The 19,186-nt window shown below is 40.8% G+C and overlaps 1 protein-coding gene across 3 annotated transcripts in view; it reads left to right on the plus strand.

The window, feature by feature from the left end:
* Window positions 1–19,186, plus strand: part of ACTN1 (actinin alpha 1) — a 129,405-nt gene that overhangs the window by 95,698 nt on the left and 14,521 nt on the right. For all 3 annotated transcript variants that reach the window (XM_072629506.1, XM_072629507.1, XM_072629508.1), the window contains exons 9-16: window positions 7,103–7,195; window positions 8,019–8,249; window positions 11,465–11,612; window positions 13,646–13,796; window positions 15,033–15,141; window positions 15,900–16,040; window positions 17,494–17,676; window positions 17,830–17,964. In XM_072629506.1, coding sequence (XP_072485607.1) covers window positions 7,103–7,195; window positions 8,019–8,249; window positions 11,465–11,612; window positions 13,646–13,796; window positions 15,033–15,141; window positions 15,900–16,040; window positions 17,494–17,676; window positions 17,830–17,964 — 1,191 coding nt within the window. The remainder of the gene's footprint in view (window positions 1–7,102; window positions 7,196–8,018; window positions 8,250–11,464; window positions 11,613–13,645; window positions 13,797–15,032; window positions 15,142–15,899; window positions 16,041–17,493; window positions 17,677–17,829; window positions 17,965–19,186) is intronic.

Consider the following 19,186-nt stretch of genomic DNA (forward strand, 5'->3'; position numbering starts at 1 on the left):
CCAATACAATTTCAGTTTGCCCCCTGGATGGGCCTCCCTGGCCCTCTTCATGGTCACCTGTGGGAGGGCAGCCCAGACCCAAAACATTTCTCTTATTGGCTGACTATATACATTTTCTTTCCAGTTTTTCCACTTAACTTTTTTGTTTCATTCCTGTTTCATGTTTCCGCTCGTTCCTTCTCTGCATCTTTTGAGATTCCCCACTCTTATTCAGACTATTTCCCCCACACTGTGGGCCATTTTTACCATCCCCTTTCTCCTATTTTTTTAAGCCTGCATAAGTTAGGCCAGGAGGTCTTCCATCCTTGCCAGGGTGCTCACCTCCCTACTCAGGAACAGGAGCTCCTTGGAGTTTCCTCCCTCCAGTGCCAAGATTTTTGGTGGGCTGAGCTCACTTCATATTACTGTTTCTTCCCTTCTTTCCTCTTTTTTCTTCTTTGCATCCATTCTCCTTTTGTCCCTCTCATGCTGTCTCTCTCACTACCATCGTTAGTCATACCTGCCTGCCTTTCCGTCTCTAAAGCATTTGCTGTGTGATAGCCAATGGCAGTGCACGAAAGAGAAGTATTGGGGGTTTTTCTTTTTTTATGTGGCAGCCTGATTGTGATATTCTCCCTGCCTCCCACTCCTGCTGTAAACATTTCATGCTCCCTTGGTCCACATTCCTGGCACAAGAAGGTCATTGTGCAGGGCAAAGTTGGGTGGCATGGGGGTCTTCTCATATCCTGGGTCAGGAGTCCTTCCAAAGGTCAGTCTTGCAATGAGACTCTGGGAAGCCCAAGGAGAGAAGCCATCTTGGCACCTTCCCCTTCCCCTGCCTTTAATCTACTTGGGGCAAAGAGTTAAAGCCAAGGAAGCTAATGTCCTAGTTTTTCCCCTAAAGCTTGTCTGGCAGGGGTTAGGTAGGACAGGGAAGGGAGAGAAATAATGAGAGCCAAGGGCCTCACTTGATACTTCTGTACCACTCAGATCCCCGACCCCTTGCTCAGGAACTTTATTTCTCTTAGCTGAATTTCTGTTAAAGGTCATTTGAGAACATACAGCTTAGCCTGCCATTTGGATAGCTGGGGTTTTTTTCTCTGCAGGTGAGGCCTGGCTCTCACAGGAGCTGATTTGCTTTTATCCAAGCGATGCTTTGGTTCTCCTCGGCTCTTGTGCTTATCTTATACCCTCCCTCCACCCCCACTTAGCTCATTGGTGATTTGGCATGACAGTGAGTAAGATTGTCTCTTAGAGCTGGGAGATGAGTTCAGAAGTGATGAGAATTTTGTTCCAGCAAGTCTTCCCTTTATGATATAAGCTGTGTTTGTTAGTGGTCATTCTGGAGGATCTGAGGTTTAGATTTTGCTTCTTTGTGAATTTCCTTATTGTAGGGACTGGAAGATACTGCCTTAAAGTTAGAAGTAGCTCTTTTCTGCCTCCCTCCCAAGAGGTGGTGGTAATGTGGTAGAGGAAAGACATCCATGGCTGGGGGAATAGCCTGTCCAAAGACAGACAGGAAATAGAATATTGCATATAAGACCAGCCTCACTATGACCTGTAGGGCACGATGGGCAGTGATGTCTAATAAACCTGGAAAAGAAGATTAGAGCCAGGTTGTAAAGGGTGGACAAAATAGTAACAACAATAATAGCTAACATTTTATGTAGCAGTTAAATGCTTTATACCTATTATCTCATTTGATCCTTATAACAACCCTGGGAAGTAGGTGCTATTATTATCCTCATTTTACAGATGAGGAAACTGAGGCAAACAGTTTAAGTGACTTGCCCAGTATCACCCAGGTAGGGAGTGTCTGAGGCTAGATTTGAACTCTGGTCTTCCTGACTGTGGAAGCAGGGTTCTATCTACTGCACCACCTAGAATTTGTGTTTTATCCTAGAGGCAATAGGAAGCCCCTGAAACTTTATGAGTAAGGAGAATGACATGGCCAGGTTTATGCTTTAGAGCTATCATTTTGACAGCTGTGTGAGGATAGAATGAAAAGGGAGAGACTTGACAAGAAAATCAATTAGGAGACCATTATAATAGTGAGAGAGAACGAGAACATAGACTAGGGTGGTGTTTGTGTGAGTGGAGAGATATGTTAAAATTTTTAAAAATTGGCAACTAGTTGAATATAGGGTGTGAGGAAGAGAGGAAAGAATCGGGGATCACTCCAAGGTTGTGGACTGTGTGTCTAGAAGGATAGCAGTGCCCTCAACAGAAATAGGGTAATTAGGAAGAGGAGCGAGTTGGGTAGGGAGATGAGTTCTGTTACAAGCATATTGAGTTTGAGGTTCTTATGAGATATCCAGTTAGAAATGTCCACCAGGCAGTTGGGGATATAGCTCAGAAGAGACACTAGGGTTAACTATATTGCTATATGGAGATATTTGATCCTGTGAGAGCCAATGAGAGAGTATATAGAATGAGGAAAGAAGAAAGCCAAGGATAGAGCCTTGTGGTAACCCTACTTAGAGGATATTCTGTGGATGATTATCCAGCAAAAGGGACTTAAAAGAAGTTATCAGATGGGTGAGAACCAAGAGTGAAGAATTAGAGGAAAAACCTAGAAAGGAGAAAGTATCAGGTGGAAAGATTGACCTGTGGTGTCAGATTTCACAGAGAAGTCAAAAAGAATCAGGACTGATAAGAGGTCATTGGATTTGACAGTTAAGAAACCACTGACGTTAGAATACAGATGAGATCGTCACCATGTTTATATGGATTTTATTATGATAATTCTAAAACATGGACCAAACGATGAGTGATTAATTCAAAATGTCATTTAAAAGAAATGTTAATGCTACATAGTAAGGATATTTGCTGACTCTTCTGGAGGATTTGCATTTATTAGTGTCTCCTCTTTGGTTATCTGCCACCAGGTGAATCAATAATAGTTGCTAGTTACAGTGGTTCATACCTTGCTTTCATCTTTGAGGGACTGGACTGCTAAAAACTCCCAGAAAGAAAGAGCATGCAAATGTAAAATACAAAACAGTTGATTTACAACATTATAATAAACTTCAAAACTAGTGGTGGAGAATTGATCATATGTGACCAATCAATCTGTTGCTTGGCTTTCTTTGACTATATATACAAGGGGGAGGAAATGGTATCAGTAGACCATAACAGTGATGAGGGGAAAACCCCATCAATGTAATATTTTTAAAAGAAAACAATAAACCCTTAAGATAGATAATTCATTCACTTCATGAACAAGAAAGTAAAGGAATAGAAAGTGCAAATTTGAGATGCTGAAGTTGACTGTACACACAAAAAATTTCACTCAGATACTCGTTTATATATAAACAGACAGGCAAGATGATGTTACATAGAACATTGGACTGGTATTCAGGAGACCTTTGTCCTACTTTACTTGAACTTATCTTCACACAATCTTCACCACATCTCAGCTAGTAGATAGTCCAAGTTCCTTGGATAATTTCTTATTCCTGTTGCCTTATTTCTTACTCCTTTGCTAAATTTGCAAAGTCTTGAACACACCTGATGTCTTAAGATCAAGAGTTGGAAGAGACCTAAGACAATGTTCCTCATAGATTTAGAGCTGGAAGGGACCTTAGAGTTCCAGTCCAACCCCACTCATTTTACAGATGGGGAAACTGAGGCCCACAATTGTTCCCTGGGTCACACAATTGGTAAGTATCTGAGGCAGTGTCTGAACCCAGGTTTTTCCTTGATTCCAAGTCTAGTGTTCAGTGCACTACACCAGACTGACATTCTTCTGGGCTTATGTGTTGGGGCTCTCTTAATCCATTGTATTAGTTTTCTTTTCTTTGCTTGTGTCTCCAGCCTCAGCTACTGGACTGCAATTTTGTGTTCTGATCCCTCCCAAACTCTTGGTTGGAATGGCTAGACCTTAGTTCGCTCCCTGCTGTCATCTGGATGTTGTTGCTGTTGCTGTGCTGGGGAAACTGAGGCCTAGAGAGATGAAGTGGCTTGTCCAAAGTCACCTAGCTAGATGGTGGAATGGAAAATTTGTCAGATTGGAGTCAAAGGACCTGGGTTCAAGTCCTAGTTCTGCTCCTTATTACTTGTACTAAGTAAGTTACTTCATTTCTCTGGGACCCAGTGCCACCTGAATGGCAGCATAGTGTAGTTTCCTTATCCATAAAACAAAAGGTCTAGACTAGGTTCCTTCTAGCTCTAAATCTATGATCCTATGACCCTAGCTCCTCTAACCCCAAGTCCAGCTTTCCTTCCTTCCTCCCTCCCTCCCTCCCTCCCTTCTTCTCTTTTCCTCCCCCATTCTTTTTTCATAATACTGTTTACTTCTTCCCGTAAACTAGGAAAAACCTCACTCCTATTGCAAAACCTCCCTCCCCTCTATAGTTTCCCTTTCTGGAACAATCATTCCCTTCATTCTGGAACAAACATTCTCCCCAGAACAAATCTCTACTTTCTGGGGCCTCTCTAGCCATGTGGTTCCCTACGCTATTAAATCTTCCCTGTGGGCTCAAAAGGAGTTCTTTCTGTTAAAGAATTAACCAATTCTCTTCTCAGAGGTCCTTATATTAATAAAGATAATAGCTCATATTTAAAGTTCACAGAGTGCTTTCCTTACAACAGTCATCTAGGCAGGTATACTGAAAGTACTTGTCTCCATTTTACCAGTAAGGAAACTGTGAGTCTCAGAAAAGTTTAATGACCTGTTTGGCACCATACAGCTAGTGAGCACTGGAACTAGAATTTAAACCCCTAAGCCTCTGGACCATCAACGGCTTACATAGAGTATAGCAGAAATCCCCATTTAGGGGATTTGGTTTAAGTCTGGCTCAGTCCCTTTGTGAGACCTTAAGAAATCATTTACTTCTCTGAACTTTTATAAGTAAAAGGAGAAGGTTAAACCTTTCTGGTGCTTTCTTGTTTGAAACCCTGTGAAATCTTCTTCCCTTAATTATATCTTGCTAATTCTCCATGTGGGAGGTCACTGGAAGTGATTCTAATTCATCTCCTCAGACAGAAGCCCACTCAATATCTTAGCACTTCTTAAAAAAAAATAGGGATATCAGTTGTTTTTCTATCACATTCATTCATTCATTCATTTACTATATCCCTCCCCTCTCCATCAAGGCATTCTTTATAATAGAGAATAAGAAAGAAAGCAGTTAAGCCAAGCCAACCAATACCACCATATGTAATGATATATACAATTACATCCACAATCCCCCACTTCTACACAGGAGGGAAGTTTAGCTCTTTTAAAAGAACCAAACTCATTTTAATTGCATGTAAAAATATGTCAAAGCATATTTTAACCCATACAGCAAATACAAGTAAATCATACAGATTCCTTTATAGACTATATCCAACTTTGAAAAATAGAGACATGAAAGACACTTTCACTTGGTATCATTGCTAGATAATTCTGGGCTGGAAGTTTGGCCAGAGGTGGTACTTTTCATGTTCTTTTGGGCTGAATGCAGTTGGCTTGGTTCATCTCCCTTTTCCAGCCCTGTCTCTCTACATTTTAACCAAAACAGGACAATGGGGTGAGAAGAAAAAGAAGAGATCATGAACGATTTGATTTTTTAATTCTGATTTCATTTATATATGAGTAGTTAACTTAGTTTACCCGATTGTCATTTAATAATACAGAGTTGAATTGATTTTCCCAAAGTGGGGATAATTCAATTCTATGCTGAGACCTTAGAGGTTTCCCTCAACCCTTATTACTTATCTCTTTTATCAGAATCACATTTTCTGCCTGGTGAGACCAGATTGAAAATAAAGGTACCAGAGCTTTTAGAGCTAGATGGAATTTTAGAATCATTTAGATCAGGTACCATTTTACAGGAGGGCCATTATTGAGTCTTAGATAGTATATAACAGTCCTAAGACCCAAATCCAGGTCTTTTGCTCCAAATTCAGTTTTCTTTCTGCCATACTTTTCCCTTTCTGGGAAATTAGTATTATCTGGGACTCATCCACCCTCAGGTTCCCTTTAGCCTTATGTTAAACATTAGATTTGAACATGGCATTGGAAATCTGCCATTAACGCTTTACTGCCCTTATTCCACTCAAGTTCCTCTCTTTTCCCTTTCCATTTTTTCTCCCCTTCCTCTTCCTTTCTTTCTCTTCTTTTCTTTCTTCATTCTTCTCTCTTCCCCTTTCTTTTCCTTTCTTTCCTCTTCCCCTTCTTCCTTTTCTCCCTCCCCATTCTCCTTCCTTTTCCTCACCCTCTTTTTCCTTTTTCTCTTGCTTTTCTCGTGCCTTCATCTCACCTTCTGCCACTTCACTTCCTATACATATAAGTCATTCATTCCTCTTAAGAACTCTGCAACTGAAAAGACTAGCTAATCTGGTCCTCTTCCTCTATCTCGTATTATAGATGAACCAAAAGATAGATAGGTAGCTAGCTATCTTAGTTGAAATGCTTTTCAAGGAAGGAGATTTTCACAACCTACCTGGATAACATTATTTAATTACTCCCACCTTCAGGAAGTTCTTTCTTATCCCAAATCCCTCCCACTGCAGTTGAAGCCCCTTTGGGTATTTTTAGGCATAGTGAATACAAAGACTTTTTTGGGGGGGTTTGTTTGGTCATTATCCTTTGTTTTAATAAACCTGTGTATCCTTGGGAGCCAATATGTAATTTTTCTTTAGGCATCTCCCTCTTAGTTAGGCCTTCTAATGACTTCTCATTTAACCACACATAAATTATCTACTTGGTTTATCTGCGGGGGAGAGGGGGTGTAGATGTTTTATGCCTTGCTGCTTTCTTTCTCTCTCCTTCCCTAGAAACATGCTCCTGTTTTTTTTTTAATATAAAACATTAATATTTATATTCATCAAAACAGAGGGAAGTTAGGGATTGAATTAGAATGAGGCACTCTTGGTTTGCACCTCTGTTTAGCACCAAGTAGAAGCTGAATCTAATCCATTCAGGTCCTAGAGAGTCAACAGTAATGAATAGGTAAAGAAGAAATAGGAGGATACTTTGAATTTCTCTGTGTGGACTGGTGACAGTGACCTTTCTGGGGTTAGATGTGAGATGAAGATGGCCCTGACGCAGATAGTACCCTATCTAGCCTCTGATGGTTATTCTGGGGCAAGTGTGCAAGCGATTTTTCTTTCTCTTTCTCTATTCTTTTGCAAGGCGGAGACAGCAGCGAATCGGATCTGCAAGGTGCTGGCAGTCAACCAGGAGAATGAGCAGCTTATGGAAGACTATGAGAAGCTGGCCAGTGATGTAGGTACCTGCCCGGGGTGTGTGCCCAGGCATTTTCCTGATCATGGTGGGGAATGGTGTTTTTCTTTCATTGAGTCAGTGCAAGAAGGAAAGTTGTTCTCATGTCATTGTCCAGCCTCATTTTGTGGCAGTAGGGTATATCCAGATGCTATGTGTGCTCACTCGTCATAGCAAAGTTTGCCAAGGCTTATATGGAGCAACTTTATATTTTTGTGTAAAAGTTGTACAGTACAGCTCTGACTCTTGACTATATTATGACCCTGAACAAGTCATTTCATCTCTGTGTACCTTGGCTTCCCCTTCTCTAAAATGAAGGGACAGATTAGTTGCTCTTTAAAAATACTCTCCAGATTCAGTGACTCTGTGCATACATGTATATGCGCATACACACATGAACAGAGTAATATTTACTGTAAACCAGGAAAAGGCTATTGGAATGTGTATGGGTATGATTTGGAATTGACCTGGTGGGGTGAGTTCTGATTAATTTAAATAACGGGCCTAGGAATGCTGGGGAAATTAGATTCATAAGGGCTCACGTCAGACCCCAGATCTATTCCTGGAAGAGACCTCAGGGACCATCTAGTCCAACCTCCTGTAAAAACATGAGGAAACGGAGGCCCAGAGATGCTTGCTCAAGGTCACATAAATTTTAGAGATGGAGTTTCAGCCTAGGTCTTCTAATTTCCCAGCTACTCCTATTTCTGTTGTACCAAGCTACCTTTCAGTTTTAGGATTTGGATTGTGAGGTTTAGGATGCCAATTTCTACCTTCTCTCCTTACACCTTACTATCTCTGACGCTTTTCTCTCTTCCTGTTATAGCTGCTGGAGTGGATCCGCCGCACTGTGCCATGGTTGGAGAACCGAACCCCTGAGAACACCATGCAAGCCATGCAGCAGAAACTGGAGGATTTCCGAGACTACCGCCGCCTGCACAAGCCCCCTAAAGTCCAGGAAAAGTGCCAGTTGGAGATCAACTTTAACACGTTGCAGACCAAACTCCGACTCAGCAACAGGCCTGCTTTCATGCCCTCTGAGGGGAAGATGGTCTCGGTGAGTTGTAGGCAGGCAGAGATGGGCACAGTGCTATTCATGTGGGAGGAGGACGTGCTGTCATGCTTGACTCTTAGAATACACATAGAGGTTCTAGGCCCAAATAAAACTATCATCATTGTTATTATTTTTAAAAAACTTATTGACACTTGTTTCTGCCTCAGCCTAATTTCAAAGTCCACCCTTCCCCAGAGAACTATCCTCTGTAATAAAAAAATGAAGAGGGAGGGGAAAAAATAACCAAGCAAAACTAACCCATACATTAATGGAGTTGGATAGTAGTACATACATGTGCCACACCCATAGTGCCCCACCTCTGCAAAGAAGGGAGCGAAATCAACCAAAACTTTATTTGAAATCATTTTTCTTAAACTTTGGACTTAATCACTTCCCAAAAGAACGTTTCCCTATACATAGTAGAACACAAGAAGAAGACTGTATATGACATCATAAATCTCCATCTCTTACTTCTTGCAAACAAGCTTTACTGAGGCATCTTCTTTACAAAGAGTTGATTGGCTGAGTGCTACTCCGGAATTTTAGACCACTGTGGTTCTCAGTCACGTAAGCCCCTTTTTACCTGGTGATGGAGACCTTGATGCCTACCTGTAGACAGTCTGTTTCTGGCCGCATTCACCTAAACACTAGCCAAAACTCTACAGTAGATTTCCTTTTGTGCTTTTTCCTGGGCCATCTCCAGTCATCCTGATCTATATCTGGCCACTGGACCCAGATGGCTCAGTAGGAGAAAGTGAGGCTGATGACTTTACACAGCCCTCTCTCCCTCAACTCCAATTCATTAGCAAGTCATGGCATCACTTTCTTTTGTCATGTCATGGTCCTTTTCAATAATAAAGGACAAAACACAATAAGGCAGTGGTGCCAAACTTAAACAGAAACAGAAACCACTGCACCATACTTAAGAATCCCTGCAAGTATGTATTGACTTAGAAAACAACATTTTAATATTTAGTTTTTTATTGGCAAGTTAAATATTTCTCAATTACATTTTAATGTGGTTCAGACCATACTGGGGAGTGTTGTGGTCAGAGTGCTTGATACTTCTTTTATGTATTTACTTATTTATTTGTTTGTCTGTTTATTTGTTTTAGATTATTTACGGTTTTCAACATTCACTTTAAAAGATTTTGAGTTCCAAATTCCCCCCCACCCCAAGATGGTACGCAATTCAATATAGGCTGTACATGTATAATCATATTAAACGTATTTCTACATTAGTCATGTTGTGAAAGAAGAGTCAGAACAAAAGGGAAAAAATAAGAGAAAGAAAAAACAAAAAAAGGGAAAATAGTATACTTCGATCTGCAGTCTGACTCCATGGCTCTTCCTCTAGATTTGGATAGCATTTTCCATGTTTGATACTTACAAAGGACAGGAAGCTACAAATTGAGAGTAGTCAAGAAACTTGACCAGGATTCAGGATAATCCTATTTGTAATTTTATGTGAAAGGCCAGGATAGCATTATGCATGGAAGTTTGGAGTTGAGAAGCTGGAGTTAGGAAGACCTTAGATTCAAGTCCTACCTATATATTGGTGGTGTGACTCTACACAAGTCACTTAACCTCTCATTGGCCCAGACAGCCCTCTGAGACTATCCATTCCAGAGCAGAAACTGATCTGCATTGGTAAAGGGAGTCTTCTTGTTTGGAATTTCCTATCCCAAAGAAATTATATTCTCCCCTTCCACCACCACCCCTCCCTCCCCCCCCAAAAAAGAAAGAATTATAAGAAAAGGAAACATGTTGCATTCCTGGTGAATGAGTCATTAGATTCATAAGGAATGATATGCTTCATCCCAAGCAATCAGTGCAATCTTCTTCAGGGACAGATCATTATAGCTTAGTATTGGCCTATTAAGCATTTCTCTTGCTGCTAAACACTCAGCTTAGAGATCTGGGGAGTACCTTCTGAGAGATAGACATCTCTTTCTAATAAATGTTTTATACTTTTTAAATATTGTCAGGGACCCTCTGCCCCACCCATGGGTACAAAGAAAACAATGCTGATTAGTCTGAGCATTTCAGAGAGACTTGTACCATTTATGAGAATAGCTTTTAAAGAATATAATAGAAATATTATGTTTTAATAGGGAAAATGGAGTAAATTCTGAAAGTGACAGAACAAAAGGTATTTAAGTTCTTGCCTTTGTGGTACTGTTGTGAGGAAATAACTTTATAGCTCATAAAATCTGTGTGTGTTATAGGCATCGTATGTCACCTCCCACCCACATTAGCTTTTAATTGTTTTGGTTTTTCATTTATTCATCCTGTTTGTCTCATAGAGGGTAAGCTCCGAGGTCAGGATCGTTAGCAGACTCCTTCCTTATTATGTAGTATAGTGCCCTGTTTGAATTCAAAGGGCAAAACTGAGAATTATACTTGGGAGTTGGCTCCTAATTATTAATTCTTGTCTAAGGTCTAATAGATTGTCTAATCTATAGGGATTTTGACCCTGCAGAAGGTCATAGGGTAATTGGGGGAACATGATAGCTGTGTTTAGGAATATGAAGGGTTATCACATGGAAGAGGGATTACATTTGCCGTGTTTGAATTCAAAGGGCAGAATTGAGAATCATACTTGGGAGTGGGAAGGAGGCAGATTTAGGGTTTTGTTTTTAAAGAGAAATCTTTGTGATTGTTAGTTATCCAAAATTAGAATGGGATGCTTCAGGAAATAGTGGGTTCCTCAAACTAGGGGTCTAGAAGCAAAGGATGACCACTTATTGGGGAAGTTATTGAGTGAATTCTTATTCATTGTTAGACTGGACAACCTCTGAGGTCCCTTCCAAATCTGAGCTTCTGTGACTGTCTGGACTCTGCCCATCAACATCTCCTTGACCCTAACTCCTGATAAGACATTTTCACTGTGTTCTACCAGGGCCAGAAGAATTCAGGAAAATCTCTTTCCAATGATGGCCTAAGTGGCCTCAAGGAAAGAAACAATTTTTTTTTAGGGTGGGAGGGATGGGTGTTGATCAGTTATGGGGTTGGGAATAGTTGGGGTGTGGAAGGTTAAGTGGGGTTGGAGAAGAATTCTTGTCCTGAAAGACAAAGAGTAGCTGATGCCATGATGATGGAATGAGCTGGCAGTGTTCCAGAGTCCAGTGGGGCTAGGAGCTGGGCTTTCCTATAATGAAATGAGCTTAGATGTGAAGTGCTGTCCTTTTTGACACTATCTTTATCTGTCCCTCCAGGATATCAATAATGCATGGAGTGGCCTGGAGCAGGCAGAGAAGGGCTATGAGGAGTGGCAGTTGAATGAGATCCGGAGGTTAGAGCGACTGGACCACCTGGCTGAGAAATTCCGGCAGAAGGCCTCTATCCATGAAGCCTGGACAGATGGTAAGGCCAACCTCAGAGGGATTCTGACCTGCTTTTCATGATTTTCCCTAAGTAGGGATCCTTAGAAGCTAAGGGATCCTAGTTTTCTTGCTTTCTTTCTAATATTTGTACCCTGGGAAATATTGCCATCTAGCCCATAGTCCCTCCAAATTATCCCATAGCATTTAACCAGAATGGGACTGATGATCCTCTTTAAGGTCTCTGTGTAGGAAGCCACACGCTAGGTCAGGCAATAAGTGTTCCATGAATACTTATTTCACAGTTGATTAATGCAGAATTTGTCTCTGCTCTGAGAGGCACTGAGGCACAGAGATGAACACTGATTTTCCTCTGGATGCTGCACTCTGCATGTAAGTGTGGTATCAGGACTGGAAGAAGAGGCCAAGAGAAGAGCTCCCAGAGGAGTGATTCAGACGCATCTCGTAGGACCCACATATGAGAATCTCTGGAATTCTTAGTTCAGAGTGCCTCTCCATTTGATTTTCTTCCAACTGAGCTTTGTGGTAATATTTCTAGGTCAGCTTGCCTTCCTTTCCCCAAGTCCTTATAAGATTTATATGGCCTGTCAGTGAATTTTGGCTTGTAAAGATTGGGGCATTTGTTGGGGAGTGGGCAAGAGGGAGGAAGGAGTTAAGTGGGTATGTAATATATGCATGCTATGAGTTCATTTTCACTTGACTTCCACGTGGAAACATGCTGTCCTTCATTCATTCACTCATTCATCATTTATTTATTATTTATTACAGTGCCTGGCACGTAGTAGGTGCTTAATAAATGCTTGTTGATTGATTGGTTGATTAAGCACCTACTCAGTGCAAGGCACTGTGCTAGACGCTGGCTGCCGATGCAAAGCTATGGCACAGACCCTGTTCTTAAGGAGTTGATAAACCAACGGGATTAAAGACATGTATACAAAGAAGCCTGAGATAAGTACAAAGGAAGAGAGGTTTAGGCCAAGTACTGTGAGAAATTTTGGGAGACCTCTTTACCTGAGAGAGAAGAGGCCTCCCAGGGAAGGCTTCCTGGAGGAACTTGAACCTGAGTTTCTGAAGATGTTACAGATGACCTGCCATCAGTGGGACACGCACCTCAAGTCTGTTTCTTTTAGCAAATATTGATAACTGCTCACATTATTCTAGTACTTCACAATTTTCAAAGTACTTTGCTGACAACAACCTTGTGAGGTAGGTAATGGGAGCATTATCACCCCCATTTTGCAGATGAGGAAACTGAGGCCCAGAGAAGTTAAGTGATTTGTTCATAGCTTGTGAACTCAGGGCTAAGAAGAAAATCCAGAGCTTTTGGCACCAAGTCCAATGTTCTTTCCATGAGTTGGGGGTGGCAGGTACTCACAAGAGTTGTGGTTACCCATTCCTTTTCTCTCTTTTTGTCTGTATCATGATATATACCCCATTTGTAAGATGGTTAGCGAGGGTCCAAGATTCTGATGATGTAAGAGCAAAGATAACTGGTCCACCTATTATTCTTCCTAAGGCTTTGTTACCATGGGCAGAATTGATCTTTTGGATTGACTAAGCTAACCAGCCAGTCATAGGAGCATGGTCAATGGCAATACTAGTTGTGGCTGCTGGTTTGGTATAGTCCACTAATAGGTAGTCAGATGGTCCAACAGTCCTTTAATCATGTATTGAATACCTCCCGCTATCGTATGTTTCAACCTGTGCTGTGTGCTACAGGAGTTACAAAAGAACTTTGTTCTGTTTCTGCCTTTACTGTGACAAGACATGTACTCATGACTACATAATAAAACAATTCGGGGCAGCATATAATTAATGCTAAACAGTTACTAGAGATAATAATTGCTTCATGGGAGAGGCTACTATGGGCATGAATAATTAGTTGGCAAAGGCTTCATTTTTTCCTTAACAAGGACTTGAATAGGTGATTTGTGTGAGAGTACATGATGAGCTAAGTTGTTTCATGGCAACATCTGGGGTTAGGAGTATTCCCCCATTTACCTCTTAATAGCCTGTTTGAGACCATGGATTTACCAAAACCCTTCTTGAACCTAGGCAAGGAGGCCATGTTGCAGCAGAAGGATTATGAGATAGCCACCCTTTCCGAGATCAAGGCCCTGCTGAAGAAGCACGAGGCCTTTGAGAGCGACCTTGCTGCTCACCAGGACCGAGTGGAACAGATTGCTGCTATTGCGCAAGAGCTGAAGTAGGATTCGTTCGCTTCTCATTCCCCCCAACCCCTTCTCCGCTTTGGTGTTCCTGCAGGGGATGCTGGAATCATGACATGATTGGGGAGGGCAGTGCCCATAACTTTTTGAAACTCTAGCTCAGCTGCTTGTTTTGGTCTTAGCCTTCAAGATGGGAAGGACTCGAACCATCAGGGATCACAGGGTCCATGAACGCTGACCCCCATGCAGGAAGACAATGAATGCAGAAAACCATAGTGCAAAAGCAAATTTCAGTGCAGATCTGAGCTGCTGACCACATTCCACTTCACTCTCAGGGGAATGGGGATGGATTTAGAAGGTCTGAGGTGATACCTACTGGGTATTAACGTAATCAGAACTTCAAAAACATTTTATTTACATTTTCACATTTGAGCCTCACAAAAATCCCTCAATAGTAGGTAGTGACAATATTATAACCCCCATTTTGTAAATGAGAAAACTGAGGCTTAGAGAGGATCCCAGAGCTAGGAAATGTTAGACTGGGGGCTTGAATGGAGGTCATCTGACTTCTAGTTTGGATAAATGACATTGGAACTGCTTTTCCCTTAGATGCCAGGGAATACATCTGGTGCCCCAGCCAGTTTAGAGTTGAGACATTTACTCCTGAGAGTTAGAGTTTGCCTGCCTTTGTCTTTTTTGCCCATGTCTGGGTCCTTTACTCTTCATCTACCCCCATCTCCCATTCCCTCTGTCTCATTTGGGAGGGAAAGATCCAACCCAGAGAGGACTCCTTTTTACTGGAGATTACTTCGTTGTTATAAATGGAGAATCCCTTGGCCTTGTGTGTTCTTTCAATTTGTCAAAGCCGCACCCACAGTGAACCTTCTTGCATGTATTTTTCCACCAAAGAAGACTACCATACTGGTTTACTCTTTTCTTTTTAGTTCTTTGATTTTCTTTTTAAAACATGGATGCTTTGGAATTTATTTCATTTTTAAATTTTTTATAAAGCATCACTTCAAAATCATCCTTATAGAACCATTTCATATAATCAAAGAATGGTGTGAAGCAAATCAAACTGACACATTTATCATGTCCTACGTTGTATGTACAATTTCCTACTCTTAGTCCACCATTCTCCTAACAGGAGATAGGGAAATAAGTTTCATTAGTCCTTTATAATCAAGATTGGTCATTACATTATTTTGAAATCACAAATTTATTCTTTTATAGTGAAGAGCAGTGTATGAAATGATTTTTGGTCTCTTTTATAGTGAATTGGATTATTACAATTCTCCCAGTGTCAATGCTCGCTGCCAAAAGATCTGTGACCAGTGGGACAACTTGGGAGCATTAACCCAAAAGAGAAGGGAAGCTTTAGAGGTGAGCTCTGAAAGGAAAGCTGTATCTCAAATACATTCCTCTTTTCCTGCTTGCTTCTTAATTTTCTACTGTTCTGGGCTGGGAAACCTCTCTTCCCCCTCCACCCACCTCAGTGTTCCCTTCCCTTTGTCTTCTCCCTCTGCCCTTCCCCTTCCCCAGTTCTACATCTCTCCAAGATTGGGAAAACAGACAATTCATAATTGTCTGAGACTTCCCCATTTGAAACACTGACCTGATTAAAATGTGCATCTTCTACTATAGTGAAAAGAATACAAGCTCTCTGTTTAATTCCTCTAAACCAGAAGTGAGGAACCTGTGGCCTCAAGGCCACATGTGGCCCCTTCTAGGTCCTCAAGTGTGGCCCTTTGACTGAATCCTAACTTCATAGAATAAATCCCCTTAACAAAAGGATTTGTTCTGTAAAACTTTTTAGAGTTTAGTGTCTAAATTAAATGATGATTCCCTTAGAGCGAGAATTACTTTTCTTTTTACTTCTTCTGTCATCTCCTGCTCTGCATCCAGCTGCTTTTAGTAGAAAGAGAACCCAGGTATCAGAAAACCTGGTTTTGAATCCTGCTTCTTAGGCTTAGTGCCTATGTAACCTTGGGCAAGTCACAACCTCCCTGGATTCCAGTTTCCTCGTATGCAAAATGAAAGATTTGGATTCAGTTGCTTCTGAGGTCCCTTTTAGCCCTCAATCTATGATCTTCTAAGCCCCTATTTTCTCTTCTGACTTCCTACTTTCTTTTGATGCCCAGCGGACAGAGAAGCTGCTAGAGACAATAGACCAACTGTATCTGGAATATGCCAAGAGAGCTGCTCCCTTTAATAACTGGATGGAAGGGGCCATGGAAGATCTACAGGATACCTTCATTGTGCATACCATAGAGGAGATCCAGGTACTCACCTTTCCACAACGTTAAGTCCCTAAAAAATAGTGAATCTGAGCTAATTCTGAAGGGTTTCATGCTACCTATGGCTCAGCAGGAATGATTCAGGGAAATACTGTAGGCATGGAGAAAGTGAGTCCAGTAGCTAGTACCTCTTTCCCCCACCAAAAAAAAAATATCCCCTGAAACTTGTGAATATCTGAGTAGTCTATAAATTCTCATGGTAATTCCTATCATCACCATTAAGATAAGGAAATAGGATTGTCCTTTCATTTTTTCTAATCTACCATCCCCCTCCTCTATAATCAGGTTACATTCTGGTTTCATTTTTTTTTTTTGTTGCCTTATTGCTTCAAGGTTACCCTTAATATTTATTTTAACCAGATTTTGCTTGGATAAAATGATCTTTCAAGAGAATGCAGAGAGTGTTATTATAACACAGCTATATTCTTCTCCCATTAAGGGCTATAGAATTTACTCCTTGTTGGGATATAGGGAAACAGCAGTGAAGAGAGGAAGATCTCTTGTAAGATTTAAGGTTGATTTGCCTGGATTGGAAGCCCTGACAAGATGCATTCTGAAGTTCTAGTGGAATAAAAGCTTCTTGTTTGATTTGTCTGTCTGTCTAGCACTTAGCAGTACCCTCTTAATGTATACTCTTGATTGACTAAAGAAGTCAAGTCCAACTAGTTTCATTAGGGTTTTGCAGTGGAGTGGCTTCTTCTAGACTTTTGTACCTATAGGCTAAAGAAAGGAGCTAATCCCAGGGGCCACACATTGCCAAAGACTATCTTGGCTGGTATTTCTTCCTGTAACAATTAATAAAGCTCCCATTTTGGCTTTTCTGTGTTGACTGTCAGTCCTGAATAGTTAATAGCTGTACAACCTTAAGCAATTCACCTTTCCTTTCGTTATCCTCTTCTATATTATACAGGGGTTGGATTAGATCAGAGTTTGTGTCAGTCCAGTAAAGCCTATAACCACCTTTTCAGAATAATATTTTTAAGTGAATAAAATAAAATGCATAGAATTATAACTGAAACCTACTATGTTGATATACAGTTATCAGAAATATTTTTTTCCATCCAAGTTTACAGGCCTTTTGACATTTATCCACAGACCTCAGAGGGCAATGGACCTTCTGGTTAAGAACCCTCTGGATTCAGTTTTTAATATCCCTTCCAGTTATAATTCCTTTGGTTCTATGAATGATTTTTAGTTTTTAGAGTAGCAACAGGCAATTTTCTTAAGTGTTTCTCCTTCTGGTTAGAAGCACATGTTATTTAGGTGATGGTAGTTGTTCAGAAGGGTGCTTGTGTGATTCAGCTTCCAGCAATCCAATATTCATTATTTTGAGTATCCTAAGAGTTCTTAATGTTTTTGTCCATGGAAGGCACTAGACCCTTGGAGTTGATGACTGTATTTTCTTGTAACTTTTCTCATATTCCTATTTTCCACCTAGGGATTGACTACAGCACATGAACAATTCAAAGCCACCCTCCCTGATGCTGACAAGGAGCGACAGGCCATTTTAGGAATCCATAATGAAGTTACCAAAATTGTTCAGACATACCATGTCAATATGGCTGGGACCAATCCCTACACAACCATCACCCCTCAGGAGATCAATGGCAAATGGGATCATGTGAGTCAAGCAATGGGCTTAAAAATTTCAAAGTACAGGGGGATGGAAGGGGAGAATAGCAGCTGGCTTGGAGGAACAAAGCAGAAGACCTCGTATTGCTCGTTTGGTACCCAAACAGATCTACCCCCTCACTCATGTCTTCTGGCATTCCAGGTTCGGCAACTAGTACCACGGAGGGACCAGGCCCTGATGGAGGAACATACCCGTCAGCAGCAGAACGAACGACTCCGCAAACAGTTTGCAGCCCAGGCCAATATTATTGGGCCCTGGATCCAGACCAAGATGGAGGTAACACTGAATGCTGAGATCTCTCTCCTCTTCTTTCTCTCATCCATTCCCTATTTCCCATCTCTACCACAACCAGTTTCTTAGCTCTTCTCTCTCAACCTTCTCCCTAGGGAAGACTTCTCTTTTCTGTCTTTGAGGGAGTAAATCCTAGTATCCCATAGATAACTTCCAGAATTTAGAAGAGCCTGTGCTCAGTCAGTTAATTATTTTTTGGGTTTCTATTATGTATAAAGCAATATGCTAAGGACTATGAGGGATACAGAAGTCTAAGAGGCAATATAGTACAGTGGATTCAGAGTTCTGGATATGGATTCAGAGCACTTGGATTCAAATCCCAGTTTCTATCACTTACTACTTGTGTGACCTTGTATACTTAAGCTCTGTGGTTCTTGGCTACTTCATCTACAAAATAAAGGTATTAGACCTTTTGGTGTCAAACTCACATAGAAATGGGGGCCATTAAATTCCACATAAGGATGTACATATTGACTTAGAAAACCACAAATTAACATTATCTACGTTGTATCATATTTTTATTTATTTTATTAAACATTTCCCAATTACATTTAATCTGTTTCTCTATGAGAAGTTTTGTAGGACTGAGTTTGACACCTTTGAACTAAATGAATTCTAAGATCCCTTAATGGGTCAAAATTACTGACTCTATGAAAAAATACAATTTCCACATTCCAAGACCTTACATTCTGTTTCAGTAGAAAAGATTAACCCATATGAAATAATCAGGGAACAGTATAAACCACTGTACCATTAAATGCTAGCCTGAATAGTCCATATTTTTAAGTACTGAAGTCAGTATAGGCTTCTTGGATGAAATGAGACATAATTTGGTGTTCTTGAGGAAAGTTAGAATTTCAGTAGAAAGAGGGCTCTCCAGGCAGCTAGAACAACTTCAACAACTATATGGAGGCAGAAAGGAGCATGATTTATGTAGTGGTCAGTGAAATATTTATGTTTGGAAATAAGATTGCACAGGTAGGATAGGTTGAGATTATGAAAGACTTAGAAATTTCTATTTGCTACCCTCCTCTGTGATCATTTCAACTATTCTAGGACTTTGCTCTCTCCTGATGGAGTCCTGAAGGAATTCTGGACTCAAATATTTCTAGGTTAAACAGATACAATCCTTCCCTTTTTTTGACTTTACATATCAAAAATGCAATTGGGTTCTTTCCTATTCTTTCTCAATCTTGAGAATCTTAAT

Source organism: Notamacropus eugenii, chromosome 1 (genome assembly GCF_028372415.1).
Source record: "Notamacropus eugenii isolate mMacEug1 chromosome 1, mMacEug1.pri_v2, whole genome shotgun sequence".
Classification (NCBI taxonomy): Eukaryota; Metazoa; Chordata; class Mammalia; order Diprotodontia; family Macropodidae; genus Notamacropus; species Notamacropus eugenii.